The sequence below is a fragment of the Sphaerodactylus townsendi genome, linkage group LG05, assembly GCF_021028975.2.
Source record: "Sphaerodactylus townsendi isolate TG3544 linkage group LG05, MPM_Stown_v2.3, whole genome shotgun sequence".
NCBI classification, from domain to species: Eukaryota; Metazoa; Chordata; class Lepidosauria; order Squamata; family Sphaerodactylidae; genus Sphaerodactylus; species Sphaerodactylus townsendi.
Window position 1 is genome coordinate 11,451,984 of NC_059429.1, and position 19,085 is coordinate 11,471,068.

The 19,085-nt window shown below is 49.6% G+C and overlaps 2 protein-coding genes across 3 annotated transcripts in view; one reads left to right on the top strand and one right to left on the bottom strand.

Annotated features, from left to right (window-relative positions):
- The window catches only part of IZUMO4 (IZUMO family member 4), a 43,567-nt gene extending 25,500 nt beyond the window's left edge, over window positions 1–18,067 (top strand). The window contains exons 8-12 of the mRNA XM_048497767.1: window positions 2,882–2,929; window positions 4,599–4,616; window positions 8,734–8,756; window positions 11,606–11,735; window positions 17,938–18,067. Of these exons, the coding sequence (XP_048353724.1) occupies window positions 2,882–2,929; window positions 4,599–4,616; window positions 8,734–8,756; window positions 11,606–11,735; window positions 17,938–18,067 (349 nt within the window). The remainder of the gene's footprint in view (window positions 1–2,881; window positions 2,930–4,598; window positions 4,617–8,733; window positions 8,757–11,605; window positions 11,736–17,937) is intronic.
- The window catches only part of AP3D1 (adaptor related protein complex 3 subunit delta 1), an 83,489-nt gene continuing 80,889 nt past the window's right edge, over window positions 16,486–19,085 (bottom strand). For both annotated transcript variants that reach the window (XM_048497175.1, XM_048497176.1), the window contains one exon: window positions 16,486–18,524. In XM_048497175.1, coding sequence (XP_048353132.1) covers window positions 18,429–18,524 — 96 coding nt within the window. In that variant the 3' untranslated portion in view covers window positions 16,486–18,428. The remainder of the gene's footprint in view (window positions 18,525–19,085) is intronic.

The window sequence follows — 19,085 nt, forward strand, 5'->3', positions numbered from 1 at the left end:
TACTGTGTTTCCCCGAAAATAAGACAGTGTCTTATATTAATTTTTGCTCCCAAAGATGCGCTATGTCTTACTTTCAGGGGATGTCTTATTTTTCCGCTCCACAGCTGCCTGCTCTGGTGCTTCCAAACCAAAACTTTGCTACGTCTTACTTTCAGGGGATGTTTTATATTTCGCACTTCAGCAAAACCTCCACTATGTCTTATTCTCAGGGGATGTCTTATTTTCGGGGAAACAGGGTAGTAAGTGCAAAGAAAAAGCGGAAACACATTGGAGTGTTCGGTTTGATTTGCAAAACACCAAGAAGAAAGTAGCGTATTCCTTTCCCAAGCCTTTCTTGATTCGCTGGCCGTTGAAAATAGGTGCCTTCCAGCAAAACAATTAGCATGGAATGACTCATAAGGAAAGTAATCTCTAGAGAGGAATTCCCCCAGTGCCCTATCTTATTTACCTAGTTCAAATTCCTCCTTGCAGACTCTCAGAAGGATTATTTCCCAACCTTGAAAGCCACCATAAAAACTAACTTAATATCATTTCGCCCCAAGCTACTGCAGCTGTGCTCATCCGTTGTGTTTCTCTCTCGTAAAGTAGCTGAGAAATTCTTGCAGGTTTGGGAGGAGAGGCTGGGATGAGTAGTATTTGGGGAAGGGAGGGGGCTCAGTGGGGTATATTGTCAGAGTTCACCCTCCAAAGCAATCATTTCCCCTAGAACAGGAGTATCCAATTGGCCATGCCAACAGGGGCTGATGGGAACTGTACTCCGTGAACATCAGAGTTGGACACCCCTGCTCTAAAAGGACCATCTCTGCCATCTGAAGAGGCACTGAAATTCCAAGAGATATTCTATCCTTGCCTTAACTGTATGGTGACCAGACGTCCCGCTTTTGGCGGGACAGTCCCACCTTAAAACATTTTGTCCTGCGGGTTTTTTGAAGTGTCCCGGTTTTTGGAAGGCTGCTGCACTGCCTTCTGGGGCGCGCCCCTGAATTCAATGCGGCAGCCTCCTGCGCACGCAGCCGCAGGAGCGCATTGCCTTCTGGGGCGCTCCTGGTTTCCTGCCCTGTCACAGGGAGCGCCCCAGAAGGCAGTGCGCTCCTGCGGCCGCGCACGCATGCCCAGAAGGCAGCATGCGCACGTGGCCGCAGGAGCACTGCCTTCTGGGGCGCTCTTGTTTCCCACCCTGTGACAGGGTGGGAAACGGGAGCGCCCCAGAAGGCAGTGCGCTCCTACGGCTGCGCGCACACACATGCATGCGCAGCCTCCCGCCTATCCGCCCGTCCCAGTTTACAAAGGTGATCATCTGGTCACCTTACTTAACTGGCCAGTCCGTTCTGGAAATGGTATAGCTGACAAGCGAAGGAAAACACAGCTGGCTTCCTCTGGTGGAAAACGCCAGATCTATTTGTCCAACAAAACACACATTTTACCATACACAACCAACTCGGTGCTTGTGACACCTTCTGTGTACTGCAGACTCCCAAAGGATGCTGGCTGCATTTGGAGAATGATACAGTGTTCGAAGAGGAGCTGGGACTCTGGGTGGTAGAGAGGCATCTTTTCAGCATCTTTGGTTGGTTGCCCACATTTAAATCAAAAGGTGATGACTTGAGGCTCCAAGCAACATGGAAATGGGCAGCCCTCATCAGGGGAGAATGCCCATATTGTGAAGCAACCTAACCCTAACCCTAACCCTAACCCTGACCTGCCCAGCTGCAGTTTAAAACTAAAAAGGTGGATCTTTCTGAGAATCCCGTCAGAGGCCTCCTAACGCTCAGGAGACCCAAAACAAGGCCTTGACCGGGATCCAGAAACTTAACTGGTAGCCGGCACAAATAGCTAGTCTTCAAAAGGTCAGTATTATATGGAGCAAGTTTGAAAACTTGGGTTGCCTATCACCAGGTGGCAGAGATCACATCCCTTGGAGAAAGTGACCACTTTGGAAAGGTGGAATCCATGGCGTCATATCCTGCTGAGGTCCTTCCCTCCCCAAACCTTGTTTTCCTCAGGCTCCACCCCCAAAATCTCCAGATAATTCCCAACCCAGAGCTGGGAACTCTGAGACCCACGCGCTCAGAAAGAGACACATCCATTTCCCCTTGGCCAGGTGCACCCAATCTTTTTGAGCAGGCATTGTTGGAATCCTGTCACAGCATGGTGGACCAAGCCACAAAAACAGCTGCCACAAAAACAGCTGCCACATAAAATGGCTGCCTGAATTTCAGTCGCACGGTGAAGATCCCTGTGGTATGGCAGCAATTGCTGCCACAGCAACCTCTTGTTAAAAAAAGCACAGCCAAATTTCCAATGTCCAGAAGCCTGTCAAGGAAAAAGCCCTACCGGGCCTTGCTCACTTTCTATAAACACTTTGCAGGTGCCAGGAAAGAGGCACCATTGGGGACCCCTGCACTAAGCAATGACAGGTCACAACAGAGGCCTCTGAGGTGGTTCGGGTCCCCGATCCCAGCAAGAGCAGTTTGGGCAGCCGATAAATAGAAGAAGAGTTTGGATTTCTATCCCCCCTTTCTCTCCTGCAGGAGACTCAAAGGGGTTTACAATCTCCTTGTCCTTCCCCCCTCACAACAAACACCCTGTGAGGTGGGCGGGAGTGTATAGGCTAATCTGAATTCCCCAGATAAGCCTCCACAGCTCAGGCAGCAGAGCGGGGAATCAAACCCGGTTCCTCCAGATTAGATACACGAGCTCTTAACCTCCTACGCCACTGCTGCTCCTTGCTGTGGCAAGAGGTTGGGTGGCAAATAGCTCGGCCACTTACCCAATGCCATTCCATAGGCAGAACCAGGGGCAAGCTTAACATGTATCAGAGTTGGATAGGCCTCTCCCTTAACAAACAGCACCTTCTAAAAGCTTCCATTTGCTTCCACAGGACACCTGCAAAGTTGGCGGTAGCCCTGAAGGAAATCCCCATCTTTAGGTAAGTGATGTGTTCCCCGATCCCTCGGAACCAGGGAGTGTCAGGTCAGCAGAGTTTGTGTGTGCTTCTGAGAAACAGAGTTGGGCACAGAGCCGATTTGTTTTTGCAAAACTCACGCGAGTCTTTTATGTGCAAGGAACTTCATTCTACGCAGGACGGAGTGCAGTTGTCCCTTCCACATCGCGACTTTCCCGATCGTGTTTTCGGTATTATTGCGGTTCAGCACGAGAAAGTACTGTAAATGGGAATTTTAATGGCACAATCGTTTACTAAAATTAACGAACAGCTGCACAATTTCCCCCCCTGAAATTAAATCTGCAGTAAAAGAACCGCGGTTCAAAGCTTGCGTTCGCAGCAATCTCACGCGGATTTCGCAGTGATCTTGGCATCTCGAGTTTTACGCAGTTTTCCAGATCATGGGGGGGCCCAATGATTATGCCCTCTTTAACCCCACAATGTGGAAGGGACAACTGTAGAGCAGGATTCTAATCTAACTGGAGGTATGTTCAGCGCTAGAGAAGAGAGTATGCAGAGAAGGTATCAGCCAGAAGAAAGATTCCATAAGAGAGGCAGTCTACATATCAAAGGGATAGCATCAGAGTAGTACATAGGTGTCGAATTCGCGGCCCTCCAGATGTTATGGACTACAGTTCCTATCATCCCCTGCCAGCATCATGCTGCCAGGGATTATGGGAACTGTAGTCCATAACATCTAGAGTTTGACACCTGTGGAGTAGTAGAAAGGCAGCACACTTGGATTCCTGACCTGTCTATCTCTCTGACCCACTGAAGTCGCCCTCTGAAGTCCGAAATTAAGAGAAAGGGCAGGGTCCTTCACTTCCAACATCCACAGCCATTTTGTGTGGGCACTTCTGGAATTCCGACACAATGTGATAGCCTTATAGCCACAACATGGGTATCACCAGAAGGTGGAACTAGTCACAAAATGGCAGGGGCAGCTTGTTGCTTTGTGCCCTTATACCCAAGCAAATGTGCTTCAATTGATACGGGATGAGAGAACAGTTGTAAACCAGTGGTGGGATCCAAAAATTTTAGTAACAGGTTCCCATGGGGGTGGGATTCAAACTGTGGCGTAGCGCCAATGGGGCTGGGCGGGGCACGACAGGGGCGTGGCCGGGCATTCTGGGGGGGGGGCTGTGGCAAGGACGCAGCCGCTGCGCTGGTCCTTGGGCGGGAAACGAATGCACGCAGGTGCAGGCTACCACGCACGCCGGTGCACCTCCTGCTAGACTGCTTCAAGTTCTGCGCGCTACTGCTGAGAGGAGGGGCGTAACGAAGGCAAAAACCACGTGGCAAAATCACCAATTAGTAACCCCCTCTCGGCACACACAAATAACGAGTAACCTACTCTCGGGAACCTGTGAGAACCTGCTGGATCCCACCTCTGGTTGTAAACCCATACGGGTGGGTTCAGAGGAGTTCCGGTCCCACGCGCATGGACAAGTACCCGCCAAGTTGCAATAGGGCCAGTAAATAAACTAGTGACACCAGAAACAGACTCAAGCCCCTACCCTACATTTTCCTTCTGCGAAGAACAGAATACAATCCTACACATAGAAGGCAGCTGGAGAAATGTTCAGGGGACGTAGCAGAGGGCCCTTTAACACAGGCCTGTGGCTAAAACTTCTCCCTTTTCTATGTCTTTCAGCAACTGCACAGCCATAAGGTAAGTAGGGATAGTGCCAGACCTCGAAAACATTACCTGTCATTGATGGAACGCTGCCTTGGGATATCCTGATGGGTTGGTGGTTTAGATGGCTTCCCTCATCTAAATGTGTCCATCGTTTTTTAACGTCAGGCTGCAGACATGAACCAACAGCCAAATTGGGGGTGGGGGTGGGGAGGGGACAGTTGAAATGCCAGCAACTGTGCCTGCAGTTGTCGAGAGACACACGACAACCTACATAGGCAGTGGTGGGATCCAAAAATTTTAGTAACAGGTTCCCATGGTGGTGGGATTCAAACTGTGGCATAGCGCCAACGGGGCTGGCCAGGGCACGACGGGGGCGTGGCCGGGCATTCTGGGGCGGGGCATTCCTGGGCGGGGCTTGGCAAGAATGCAGCCGCTGCGCCGGTCCTTGGGCGGGAAACGAATGCACGCAGGCGCAGGCTGCCACGCACGCCGGTGCACCTCCTGCTAGACTGCTTCAAGTTCTGCGCGCTACTGCTGAGAGGAGGGGCGTAACGAAGGCAAAAACCACGTGGCAAAATCACCAATTAGTAACCCCCTCTCGGCACACACAAATAATGAGTAACCTACTCTCGGGAACCTGTGAGAACCTGCTGGATCCCACCTCTGTACATAGGTAAACAGAAACCTTCCCTGACCCATAGCTTTCCTGTCAAATACCTTGTCTCTGGCCTAAGTAACAGACCATGGCGCCGTCTTCAGCTTAGGGCTGTGCTGGAAAATTTGGGGGCAGAGTCAGGTCAGGGCAATATTTGACGAGAAAAGGGAGCTCAGAAGGGATGTAAAACCATAGAGTGCGCTCCTTTCAAAATCTGCCATTTTCTCCTGGTTTCCCCCAGGGAGGGGTTGTTAACTCTAGGGCAGTGGTGGCGAACCTATGGTACGGGTGCCAGAGGTGGCACTCAGAGCCCTCTCTGTGGGCACGCGCAAACAGAGTGCCCCCCCCCCACACACACACATCTAGGCTGGCCTGGGCTGCTGGGCTTGATTATTAGCATTAAACCTAAGACCTAGTTTTGGGGAAACAGTGTAGGTAACCCTGTTAAGCGCTGTTAAACCCCACTGATTTTCATGCGAAGAAATAAAGCGCAATCCTTTACCTGAGAGTAAACTCGGTTGCTGGCAATGGGGCTTGCTTCTGAGTAAACCCTCCTAGGGTCGTGATTCACCCGTTGGAAGAGTTGCACGGTTGCTTCAAAGCAAAGCCACTGACTACCACCAAGCTTACTCCTGAGTAACACACGCCTCAGAGCCAACTGTTTTTTCTAAACTAAAACCTCAGTATTCAGGGATTTAAATTTGCACCCTGTATTTGGCCCTTTCGCGATAGAATAAATTAGGTTTTGGAGTTTGCCATTTGGGCGCTCGGTCACCGAAAAGGTTAATATCCACTGCTCTAGGGGTAGGGAAGGGGACAGGGTCTTGCTTCTCTTTTCCCCCTGTAGCACCTTAAGCCCTCAAAAAGAGAGAGGAATCACACGATGAAGCAAGAATCGGAAAAGACTCTGGATCCAAACTTAGAAGAAGAGTTTGGATTTATACTCCGCCTTTCTGTTCTGTAAGGAGACTCAAGGCGGCTTACAAGCTCTCCTCTCCCCACAACAGACACCTTGTGAGGCAGGTGGGGCTGAGACAGTTCGGAGAGAACTGTGCCTAGCTCAAGGTTACGCAGCAGGAATGTAGGAGTGGGGAAACAAATCTGATTCACCAGATAAGAGTCTGCCGCTCATGCGGAGGAGAGGAGCATCAAATTCGGTTATCCGGATTAGAGACCACTTTGCTCTTAACCACTACACCGTGCTGGCTCTTAGACTTACCAAAACCACTTACAAAAGGCTGTTTGCCATTCAGGGATAAAGTCATTAAGCATCAGTTAAAACCAGGCTGTGAGAAGAAGAGTTTGGATTTATATCCCCCCTTTCTCTCCTGCAGGAGACTCAAAGGGGCTTCCAATCTCCTTGCCCTTCCCCCCTCACAACAAACACCCTGTGAGGTAGGTGGGGCTGAGAGAGCTCCGAGAAGCTGTGACTAGCCCAAGGTCACCCAGCTGGCGTGTGTGGGAGTGTACAGGCTAATTTGAATTCCCCAGATAAGCCTCCACAGCTCAGGCGGCAGAGCTGGGAATCAAATCCGGTTCCTCCAGATTAGATACACGAGCTCTTAACCTCCTACGCCACTGCTGCTCCTACAGAGATTGTGACAAGCAATGCTAATTGGTGTGTACAGGGGGGGAATGGTCATTGCTACATCTAGCATCCCTAAGGTTGGGAGAATTCTCAAGGCTCAGGTGCTCCTGAGGCTGGGAAGACGCCACAGAGGAGTTACGGAACCTGATAAGCATCACCGAGAATTTGGGGGATGAACAGATTTCATCGAGGAGGAATAGCCTGATCCCGTCAGATGACAGCAGGGCTGGTACTTGGATGGGAAATCACCATGGATGGCACTTGACACACACTCACAGAGGTCTTCTAGTTCAAGATAGGTCTGGGCCAGGGCGATGTCTCCACACGTCGTTAACTTACAGAATTCTCTAGCGTAAAATGTGGCAGAGTCCCTTGCTCTGAAGGCTCGAAAAAACAAATCAGAGACATTCGTAGAAGAAAATTCTATCGGTGGGCATTCAACATGGCAGCTGTAGCAGAACTCCCATAACCAGAAGTACTCTAGAATCATAGAGTTGGAAGGGGCCATACAGGCCTTCTAGTCTAATGCTTGCTCAATGCAGGATCAGCCTAGAACAGTGGTGGCGAACCTATGGCACGGGTGCCAGAGGTGGCACTCAGAGCCCTCTCTATGGGCACGCGCAAACAGAGTGCCCCCCCCCCCACACATCTAGGCTGGCCTGGGCCGCTGGGCTCGATTATTAGTATTAAACCTAGTTTTGGGGAAGCAGTGGAGGTAACCCTGTTAAGCGCTGTTAAACCCCACTGATTTTCATGCGAAGAACTAAAGCGCAATCCTTTACCTGGGAGTAAACTCAGTTGCTGGCAATGGGGCTTGCTTCTGAGTAAACCCTCCTAGGGTCATGATTCACCCATTGGAAGAGTTGTGTGGTTGCTTCAAAGCAAAGCCACCGACTACCACCAAGCTTACTCCTGAGTAACGCACACCTCAGAGCCAACTATTTTTTTCTAAACTAAAACCTCAGTATTCAGGTTAAATTGCCGTGTTGGCCCTTTGCGATAAATAAGTGGGTTTTGGATTGCAATTTGGGCACTTGGTCTCGAAAAGGTTCGCCATCACGAGCCTAGAACATCCCGGACAAGCGTTTGTCCAGCCGCTGATTAAAGACTGCCAGTGAGAGGGATCTCATCGCCTTCTAGGCAGCTGAACTACTCTTACTATAATTTTTTTCCTTAATAGCCAGCTGGAACCTTTCTGCCCGTAACTTAAAACCCATTATTACTGAATAACCAAGTCACACACCTTCACGTTTTGCTAGTGGCATCGTGCATCCACCGTTGGAAAAAAAACACGCTGGATCTGCCAAGACAATTAATTCAACTGGTTGTGGTGGGTTTTCTGGGTCCACTAGACCACGGCCACACAGCCTGGAAAACCCACCACGACCAGTTGAATCCGGCCGTGAAAGCCTTCGACAATAAATGAATTCAACGTTGGGGTGCTGTGTGGTTTCCGGGCTGTATGGCCGTGTTCTAGCAGCATTCTTCGTGTTGATGTGTTTGGGGCTGTGTAGGGATGGGTGGAGGAAGGGGAAAGTGAGGATGATGTATGAGTCTGAAATTGTGTGCATCAAGGAATGCTGCTGTAAATTTCGTTGTGCGTGCACAATGACAATAAAATGCTGATGCTTATGCTTCTCTCCTGACGTTTCATCTGCATCTGTGGCTGGCATCTTCAGAGGATCTGAAGATTCAGAGGATTCAGATCCTCTGAAGATGCCAGCCACAGATGCAGGCAAAACATCGGGAGAGAATGCTGCTAGAACACGGCCATGCAGCCCGGAAACCACACACCACCCCTGTGACTCCGGCCGCGAAAGCCTTCGACAATACATAATTCAACGTTCACCATCTGGAGCTACTGCGAAGTTGTCAACCATTAATTTTGTTTCTCCCTCTCTCTGCAGCTTAGAGAATCTGAACTTTGACAGTAAGTTTCAAAAGTTGCTGTATACGCACACAAAGACCTGGAACACCCAGCTTTTCCCAGAAGGGGTCAAACGTCACGAGTCCAAAATCTTCCACCATTGTTCATTTCTTCACCCCTCTGCCGTGTCAATTGGAGTTTTCCCGGCAGTGAAAACCGAAGGGTATTCTGATCCACAGTAAACTTTGCTCCTGTGGACCCCGATCCCCTAACCCAGCGATGGCGAACCTAAGACACACGTGTCAAAGGATACATGCCATGACGTTTTGGGTGAGGAGGTCCCACATCTGGCCCCAGTTGAGAGCATAGCAGCGCTGTCCCAGGAGGCATTATGCTTTTCTTCAGGCTGGGGTGGTGACACACCAGCAGAGTCAAGTTAGGTTTCTGGATTTTTGACTAGCCGAGCCGAAAAGGTTCACCGTCATTGCCCTAAATCCGTGGTGGCGAACCTATGGCACGGGTGCCAGAGGTGGCACTCAGAGCCCTCTCTGTGGGCGCACACAAACAGAGTCGCCCCCTCCCCACACATCTAGGCTGGCCTGGGCCGCTGGGCTTGATTATTAGCATTAAACCTAAGACCTAGTTTTGGGGAAGCAGCGTAGGTAACCCTGTCAAGCGCTGTTAAACCCCACCGATTTTCATGTGAAGAACTAAAGCGCGATCCTTTACCTGGGAGGAAGCTCGGTTGCTGGCAATGGGGCTTGCTTCTGAGTAAACCCTCTTAGGGTCGTGATTCACCCATTGGGAGAGTTGCACGGTTGCTTCAAAGCAAAGCCATCGACTACCACCAAGCTTACTCCCGAGTAACACACGCCTTGGAGTCAACTGTTTTTTTTTCTAAACTAAAACCTCAGTGTTCAGGTTAAATTGCCGTGTCGGCCCTTTGCGATAAATAAGTGGGTTTTGGGTTGCAAATTTGGGCGCTCGGTCTCGAAAAGGTCCGCCATCACTGCCCTAAATGAATCTGGGTCCCCTCCTCATTCGTCCTTCAGGAAAACAAAGAGTTTAGGAAAACAAAGTTCAGGAAAGTTTAGGAAAACAAAGTTCAGGAAACCAAAGAGTTCCTCCACTGAGGAACTTTGACCTTTTGTGATGCGAATGCTAATTTTCGTGTCGTGTCCTTGGGGGGGGGGGGTGTTTTATTATTAACGACTGGTACTTTAGAATTGCTCTTCAAGTATTTTGTCCCTTGCTGAGACAGAAGATTTAAACATTCCAGCTCACAGATTCCCCAAGCAAGGCAGAGGGTTCTGGCGTATACTTTGGGGTGGGAGCAAGGAGAAAATAAATTAGGAGATTGATTGCTAATGGACCTTTCCTCCCGACCAGGAAAGCCTTTGCATTTGCAGAGGTGGCCTTTGCTCGGGACCAGGAAAGCATTTGCCTTCCCTAAGTGAGATGACTGGATCAAGAGAAATGAAAAAGCTGGTTTGGTCGCTGTCCAAAGATAATGAATGGGCAGACCCTACCACAGTGGTGGCGAACCTATGGCACGGGTGCCAGAGGTGGCACTCAGAGCCCTCTCTGTGGGCACGTACAGAGTCGCCCCCACCACCCCTCCCACACACACATCTAGGCTGGCCTGGGCCGCTGGGCTCGATTATTAGCATTAAACCTAAGACCTAGTTTTGGGGAAGCAGTGTAGGTAACCCTGTTAAGTGCTGTTAAACCTCACCAATTTTCATGCGAACTAAAGAGCGATCCTTTACCTGGGAGTAAGCTCGGTTGCTGGCCGTGGGGCTTGCTTCTGAGTAAACCCTCCTAGGGTCGTGATTCACCTGTTGGAAGAGTTGCACGGTTGCTTCAAAGCAAAGCCACCGACTACCACCAAGCTTACTCCCGAGTAACGAACGCCTCAGAGCCAACCGTTTTTTCTAAACTAAAACCTCAGTATTCAGGTTAAATTGCCATGTTGGCACTTTGCGATAAATAAGTGGGTTTTGGGTTGCAGTTTGGGCGCTCGGTCTCAAAAAGGTTCGCCATCACTGCCCTACCACGTTTTTAATCCACCCTTCCAAGCACAATGCTTGGCTGCTTTGCCCCTCCACCCCCAGGCAAGCCTGTGAGATAGGCCGGGTTGTGTAATGTGTGACTGACACAGCACAGCCTCAAACAAATGTCATGATAAAGGCTTCTCTCTCCACTTCAAGGAGTTTGGATTTATTCCCCGCTTTTCTCTCTGGTAGGGAGACTCAAGGTGGCTTGCAAGCTCCTTTCCCTTCCTCTCCCCACAACAGACCCCTTGGGAGGGAGGTGGGGGGCCGCTAGCCGTAACATTTTTGGTGCCGCTAGCCTTAAAAATGCGCCCCCTGCAGGCCAAAACGTAAAAAACACTAAAAAAATTTAAAAACACACAAACGACCCTGAAATGTTGGCGCCCCCTCACGTGACCAAATGGGGGCGCCCGGAGACATAGGGTACCCCCTGTCCCTAGGCAGGTACGCCACTGGTGGGGGCTGAGAGAGTTCAGAGAGAACCGTGGCTATCCAAGGTCACCCAGAAGGCTTCATGTGGAGGAGCAGGGAAACAAATTTGGTTCACCAGATAAGAGTCCACCATTCATGTGGACGAGTGGGAAATCAAACCCGGTACTCCAGATGAGAGTCCACCACTCTTAACCACACCACGCTAGCTCTTGTGCTCCTATCGCACCCGACCTCCTAATCTTGAGAGACGTGATCTCCAACCAATGAGATTCCTTAGAGCCCTCTTCTTCTGATTTAAATATTTCATGAGCCACTTTGCGGGCCCCAGATAGGGAGAGAGACTGAACCCCGCTCTTTGCAGGCAAACTCAAAAGGAGCGTTGGATGCCAGACCCAACTAACAGGCTTGCGTTTCCCTGCTCCACAGGTATCAATGCTACGCTGTCCCAGAACTGGCTCACAGCGAAGGCCAAGAACGAGAGCGGCGGGGAAACGCCAGCGGCGGAAGCGCCGGCGGCGGAATCGCGGGCGCCCAGCTGCCCAATCAACACTGTTGTGTAGCAGCAAGAACTGCACCAGACATGTGAAATAAAATTGCGATCAAAGGAGAACGCCTGACCTGCCAATTATTGATCCTCCAATCTAGTCAAGCATTTAGCATTGGAAAGGTGCGTACGAGAACACCCAGCTGTTGCCTCTAACCTCCCTTGTGTTACACTGCTGTGGAAGTCAACAGCAAACTGTGTGCACGAGGGAAGGGGAAAATGCATCAAGTCAAGTGAGGTATACTTGTTCTCTGGACGATGTTAGCTGCGGGGGGCAATTGGGTTTTTTTAGAAGAAGAGGAGTTTGGATTTATATCCCCCCTTTCTCTCCTGTAGGAGACTCAAAGGGGCTGACAATTTCCTTTCCCTTCCCCCCTCACAACCAACACCCTGTGAGGTGGGTGGGGCTGAGAGAGCTCCGAGAAGCTGTGACTAGCCCAAGGTCACCCAGCTGGCGTGCGTGGGAGTGCACCGGCTAACCTGAATTCCCCAGATAAGCCTCCACAACTCAAGCGGCAGAGCTGGGAATCAAACCTGGTTCCTCCGGATCAGAATGCACCTGCTCTTAGCCACTATGCCACTGCTGCTCCCCACCCGTAATGTACAGATTTTACCCACCCGTAATGTACAGATGAGCCCAATCTTGCAGAGATACTTTCTGCTGGCTTGCCAGATAATCTTACTTAAAAGAGACCTACCATATTTATTTTATTTTTTATTTTATTATTGGATTTTTATACCGCCCTCCCCCGGAGGGCTCATATTCTTCCTGTCCTCTATTTCTCAGGAGGGAATCAACTTTTACATCAATGTTTTTCAGTTCATTATCCGTTTTGGGGGGTTGTGGGCTGTATAGCCGTGTTCCAGTAACGTTTTCTCCTGACGCTTCGCCTGTATCTGTGGCTGGTATCTTTAGAGGATCTGTATCTCTCTCCCCTTTTTAACTTCTGCAGCCCTTATACATCTATGGGCCTTTCCTGTCGCGCTCTCTCTCTCGAGAGAGAAAGGGACTTTTAGATCGTCTGGACGCTATATTCTTTTCGCTGTGTTTTAAACGCTCTTATTTTAATGTTTAGAGCCCATATTTATATTGTATTTCGATTTAAAATCATGAGAGAGCTCTATTTGTTCAGTTATGTTATGTTGTTTATGTTGTACACCGCCCAGAGCCCTTCGGGGATGGGCGGTATAAAATTTAATAAATAATAATAATTGGGGCGCTGTGTGGTTTCCGGGCTTCGTGGCTGTGTTCTAGCAGCATTCTCTCCTGATGTTTCGCCTGCATCTGTGGCTGGCATCTTCAGAGGAATCCTCTAAAGATGCCAGCCACAGATGCAAGCAAAACGTCAGGAGAGAATGCTGCTAGAACACGGCCATACAACCTGGAAACTACACAGCACCCCAGTGATTCTGGCCGTGAAAGCCTTCGACAATCATCATCATCATCATCATCATCATCATCATCATCATCATCATCATCATCATCATCATCATCATCTGTGGCTGGCATCCAGATCCTTAGAAGATGCCAGCCACAGATGCAGGCGAAACGTCAGGAGAGAATGCTGCTAGAACACGGCCACACAGCCCGGAAACCACACAGCACCCCAGTGATTCTGGCCGTGAAAGCCTTCGACAATCATCATCATCATCATCATCATCATCATCTGTGGCTGGCATCCAGATCCTTAGAAGATGCCAGCCACAGATGCAGGTGAAACGTCAGGAGAGAATGCTGCTAGAACACAGCCATACAACCTGGAAACTACACAGCACCCCAGTGATTCTGGCCGTGAAAGCCTTCGACAATCATCATCATCATCATCATCATCATCATCATCATCATCATCATCATCATCATCATCATCATCTGTGGCTGGCATCCAGATCCTTAGAAGATGCCAGCCCCCCAGTGATTCCGGACGTGAAAGCCTTCGACAATACATTATCCATTTTTTTCACAGTATGGTTGCACAGCGTAAATAACTTCTCCGCTTTGTTTCTATCTCCATTGAAGCTACTTGGATGGGGAGCTTACGATCGTTCCCTCTTGGGAATGAGTCTCCTGATCGAATAGCTCCCCATTGCTTAAGAGAAAAATGAATTGAAGTGGGTATTGTAAATTCCCGCATTTGGTTTTCACTGGTGGATTTTACAATGAAAAAAGTCCCCCCCCCTTTTAAGCATAAGCATTTATTGTCATTGTGCACGCAACACGAAATTTACAGCAGCATTCCTCGATGCACGCAAATTCAGACTCATACCCCATCCTCACTTTCCCCTTCCTCCACCCATCCCTACACAGCCCCAAACACATCAACACGAAGCTGCGGAGTTTAGCATAACCACAGCTTTAGAGTAGTAGCTGTCTCTAAGCCTCTTTGTCCTAGTTTTGATAGACCTGTATCGTCTGCCGGATGGTAACAGTTCAAAAAGAGAGTGTGCTGGATGAGGCAGGTCTCTCAGAATATTTTAGGTTTCCTGCAGGCCGGGGAAGGGCTAACTCCCTCCAAGTCACATACACATTTCCTCGAGGCCATCTGAAATCTTGGAAGTAACGTGTTCAAAAGACAGAAATTGCAGCCAGAAACCAAAAGTCTGTGCCGTTAACGGATTATCCCTCAAAGCAGAGATTGTAAGTCCTGAGGGACTGCGACTCGATGAAACAAGGACTCAGTTGTAGAGCAAATGCAGGAAATTAGCCCCAAGGTCATAAAGCCGTCTTCCTCAGGAAAATGAAGGCTGGATCGCCAGAAGGGGAAGTTTGGCTTCAGCTGTACTGCAGGGCAAGCAACCTGTTGAAAGAAGCCACTAACCTTAATGCTAGTTTACCAAGCGTCTGTGGTGCTTTGTTTTTCTACTACCTAAAATATCAAAACAGCATACACTGGGGTGGGGGTCTGCAACCTGCGGCTCTCCAGATGTTCGTGGACTACAAATCCCATCAGCCCCTGCCAGCATGGCCTGATGGGAATTGTGGTCCACGAACATCTGGAGAGCCGCAGGTTGCAGACCCCTGCACCAGATAAAAGGTCTCGGATGAAGACGACTGGTTCTTTGTATTCTTCTGCTAATCCTGGAAGGAAGGAAGGAAGGAAGGAAGGAAGGAAGGAAGGAAGGAAGGAAGGAAGGAAGGAAGGAAGGAAGGAAGGAAGGAAGGAAGGAAGGAAGGAAGGAAGGAAGGAAGGAAGGAAGGAAGGAAGGAAGGAAGGAAGGAGACTCACCCCCCCCCCATCTTATTCTGAAAGCCTGCTCAGATTTGGAGATCTCAGAAAGATCTGCCTGCACAAGTTTGGGATCGGCAGCACCCCAACAAAAGGCGTGTGAGAAACCCACCCTCTGCTCTTATCTCGAAGCAAGTGTAAAATCCAGGATGACAGCAAGCCCTGGTTGGGTGTTAAACCTAGCTGAAAGCAATGCAGATGCGCCGACTAACCGTGGTTACGGATAAGGGAGTTTCTGAGTCAGGTGGAGGATACAGAAATGCACGACCTCTTGTCTTGGCTTCATTAACCATAGTTTAGTGGCTGGAAATATCACATTTACCCTGACCCAGATGGCCCAGGCTAACCCGGTCTCATCAGATCTCGGAAGCTGAGGAGCAGCAGTCCCGGTTAGTACCCGGATAGGAGACCATCAAGGAAGTCTAGGGGTGATATGCATAGGCAGGCAATGAAAAACCACCTCCGAAAATCTGCCCTGACCTGGATGACCCAGGCGAGACTGATCTCATCAGACCTTGGAAGCTAAGGAAGGTTGGCCCTGGTTAGTACTCAGATAAGAAACCACCAAGGAAGTCCAGGGTTGACACGTAGGGTGGCAATGGCAAACCACCTCTGAACATCTTTTCCTTTGGAAATGCTACAAGTAAGCCATAAATCAGCTGTGACTTAACGCTTTCCACCATCACCAATTTCACATATACACTGGCCCTGGACATCCAATGGTAACTCTTTCAACTTGGTTGTTGCATTTCCCAGAACAGGGGTGCCCATCTCTGGCTCTTCAGATGTTCATGGACTACATTGAGGGACTGGAGTCCCTTCCTTATGAGGAGAGGCTGCAGCGTTTGGGACTCTTTAGTTTGGAGAGGAGACGTCTGAGGGGGGATATGATTGAAGTCTATAAAATTATGCATGGGGTAGAAAATGTCGACAGAGAAATTTCTCTCTCTCACAATACTAGAACCAGGGGGCATTCATTGAAAATGCTGGGGGGAAGAATTAGGACTAATAAAAGGAAACACTTCTTCACACAACGTGTGATTGGTGTTTGGAATATGCTGCCACAGGAGGTGGTGATGGCCACTAACCTGGGTAGCTTTAAAAGGGGCTTGGACAGATTTATGGAGGAGAAGTCGATCTATGGCTACCAGTCTTGATCCTCTTTGATCTGAGATTGCAAATGCCTTAACAGTCCAGGTGCTCGGGAGCAGCAGCAGAAGGCCATTGCTTTCACATCCTGCATGTGAGCTCCCCAAGGCACCTGGTGGGCCACTGCGAGTAGCAGAGAGCTGGACTAGATGGACTCCGGGCTGATCCAGCTGGCTTGTTCTTAGGTTCTTATGTTCTTACAGTTCCCATTAGCCAACTGGCCAGGCCAGCAGGGGCTGATAGGAATTGTAGTCCATGAACATCTGAAGTGCCAGAGTTGGACACCTCTGTCCCAGAATAAAAAGAATCGGTCCAACATGGTTTGAAATAACAGGCAGTAACTTTTTGAGGGGGGGGGGAGGGGGAATAAAAAGTCCTTCAGTCAAAACTAGATTTGAAATTTTATTGGATCGTCTTCACACAAAATTTATTACAGCAGCTTCGTGGTATGTGTGTGTTTTATTTCCTTCTCTCTTCTCTTTTAGGGGAATGTTGATAGCAAATAAGGTTTTTTTTCTTTTTTTTAAATATAACACTTCATACTGAGCTCTCAGAAAAAATTTTTCTAGGATCACCGCACAGGGTTCTGTAAGAGAACAGACTCAACATGCTAAAGTGACATTTTTTCATCCAGGAAGATAGATATATATATTTATGTATATATATATATATATTTAAATCCACTAATTCCAAGGAGCGTGTAGTTTTTTTGACGATTCTGAACAAGAACGCGCTGCCCGTGAAACGCAACTGATTCCTCTGCAGGGCTGCCCAAAATACATCGAAAGCAGCACAACGTACTGCAGGAAGGGGAAGAGGCCCAGATTCTTGTGACAAGTCCCATCGGAGAGTCGTATAAACAGCTGACACACCACAGTTGATTTCTTTTATTAGGGGGAAAAGAAAATACCCCTAGCCACAGAGAGGTGTATTGAGGTACCAGGTGTCTTGAAGCAGAAGCACAAGTCAGCTGATGAAACCATGCTTCCTTCCAGCTGTTTTCTTTTCCGCCCCTCTCCCCCTCCCATACTGAATTTCTAAACCAGGGGACCTCCTCTGACATACTGACAGCGACAGATGCGTCCTGAAATGTTAAGTGCTGACATAATGGCGAGCTTTACTTCATTTGTAGCTGTTCTCCACCCAAGGTTTCAAATAAATAACCGTTAACAAGTCCCAATTTCAGGGGACAAAAAAAATAGGTTTGTAGAAAAAGGGCCGGGGGGAGGGGGGAGGGCGGGGAAGAGAATAAAGTTTCCAGCCAAAGTTAGAGTTTTCAAGCTGTCCTCGCTTTTCAAGCTGTCCACCTGTCTGTACCTGACGCCGTTCCATCGTTTTGAACATCTGGCCCCTCCTGGGTTCGGAAGACGGAGGCACAGCAACACAGAAGACAGGATGAGCACAAATCCGCCCCCCAGAAGGGCTGCCTCGTACGTTTAAAATGTCGGCCCCGGAGGTCACGTCACTAAAGAGGAGGCAATTTGTTGGGACAGTCTAGGCCCGGTAGTGGTCAACCTCACGCAGCAAGCCGGGGAAGTGGCGGGGAGGGGGGGAAAAAGGAACAATAGAACCAAAAACGGAAAACAAGAAGCCTTTGGAATTCCAGTTGTCTTTTTGCTACATTCTACGTATTTTCCCCCAGGAATGTGATTATTTCAAGTGGACATTGCAAAGCACACCAGCAGAGCCTCGCTGTGCGAAGCGGGGGGGGGGGGGGGGGAGGGGGGGGTCTGGTCCATCTGGGAATGCGCAGCGACGGATGCTTCCTCCGGGGGGGAAAGACCCAGTTTGGGTACCGTGGAGATGAACTGTGTGCGAATCCTCCTGGTTTTCCTTCCCAGGAACTGCGACGGATTCAAGCAGATAAGGCCCCCCCTCCCCCCCACGAGAAGGCGACTGAGGCTGCGGGCCAGTGTTTTCACCATGAGGCCACTGCTGTCGCAGACGGGGGCTCTGGCACGGACCCCTTGACGCCTCGAATAACCGGCTCGCCCATGCCAGGGAGGCAGCGGTGGCAGAGATCTCACTGGTCGTTTGGAAAGGGACACCGCAAGTGGTCTGAAAGTGTGAAATGTGGGGGGTGGTGATGGGAGTACAGTTCTAGGACATGTAAACGGCAACAAAACAAAAGAAAACAAAGAGAACACAACCCAGGGTGCACTGGAACTGAAACACACACATGTCCCGGGCATTGTACATGCGCACAAAAGGAGAGATGAGGAGGGGAGAAACTGTTTGGCCAGGGTCAGTCCATGAGCTGATATCGTTGTTTGGGGGGGGGAGGGGGGAGAGGGGAGAACAGGGGGGGTTGAGCCAGTTTCTCCAAGAGGACTCAGCACTTTGAAAGGGTCTCCTTGAGTTCAGACATCAGGTTGCTCAACAGGGTAGATTCGTCACATTTCCCATCGACAGACACGGAATCCTCTCCCTTAAAAGAGAACCAGATAATTAGAAGAAGAAGAAGAGTTTGGATTTATATCCCCCCTTTCTCTCCTGCAGGAGACTCAAGGGGGCTTACAATCTCCTTGCCCTTCCCCTCTCACAACAAACACCCTGTGAGGTAGGTGGGGCTGAGAGAGCTCCGAGAAGCTGTGACTAGCCCAAGGTCACCCAGCTGGCGTGTGTGGGAGTGTACAGGCTAATCTGAATTCCCCAGATAAGCCTCCACAACTCAGGCGACAGAGCTGGGAATCAAACCCGGTTCCTCCAGATTAGATATATGAGCTCTTAACCTCCTACGCCACTGCTGCATTAGCAAATCAACAAGAGAGCGAGCCAGTGGGGGAGGGGGGGCAGTGGTACGAAACAGTTCCCAGGACTTTGTTTTTCTGTGTTCTATTTCTACGATACTGTTTTAGAAGTTTTGCCACCATGAATGGAGGCCATTCCCAGTGAGATTCTAGGAAATCCTGGTGTTTTTCAAAGTTGCTTTTCAAGTGATTCTCCCCAGGAATTGTGCAAGGAGGTACCTGTATGCTTTACCGATTTG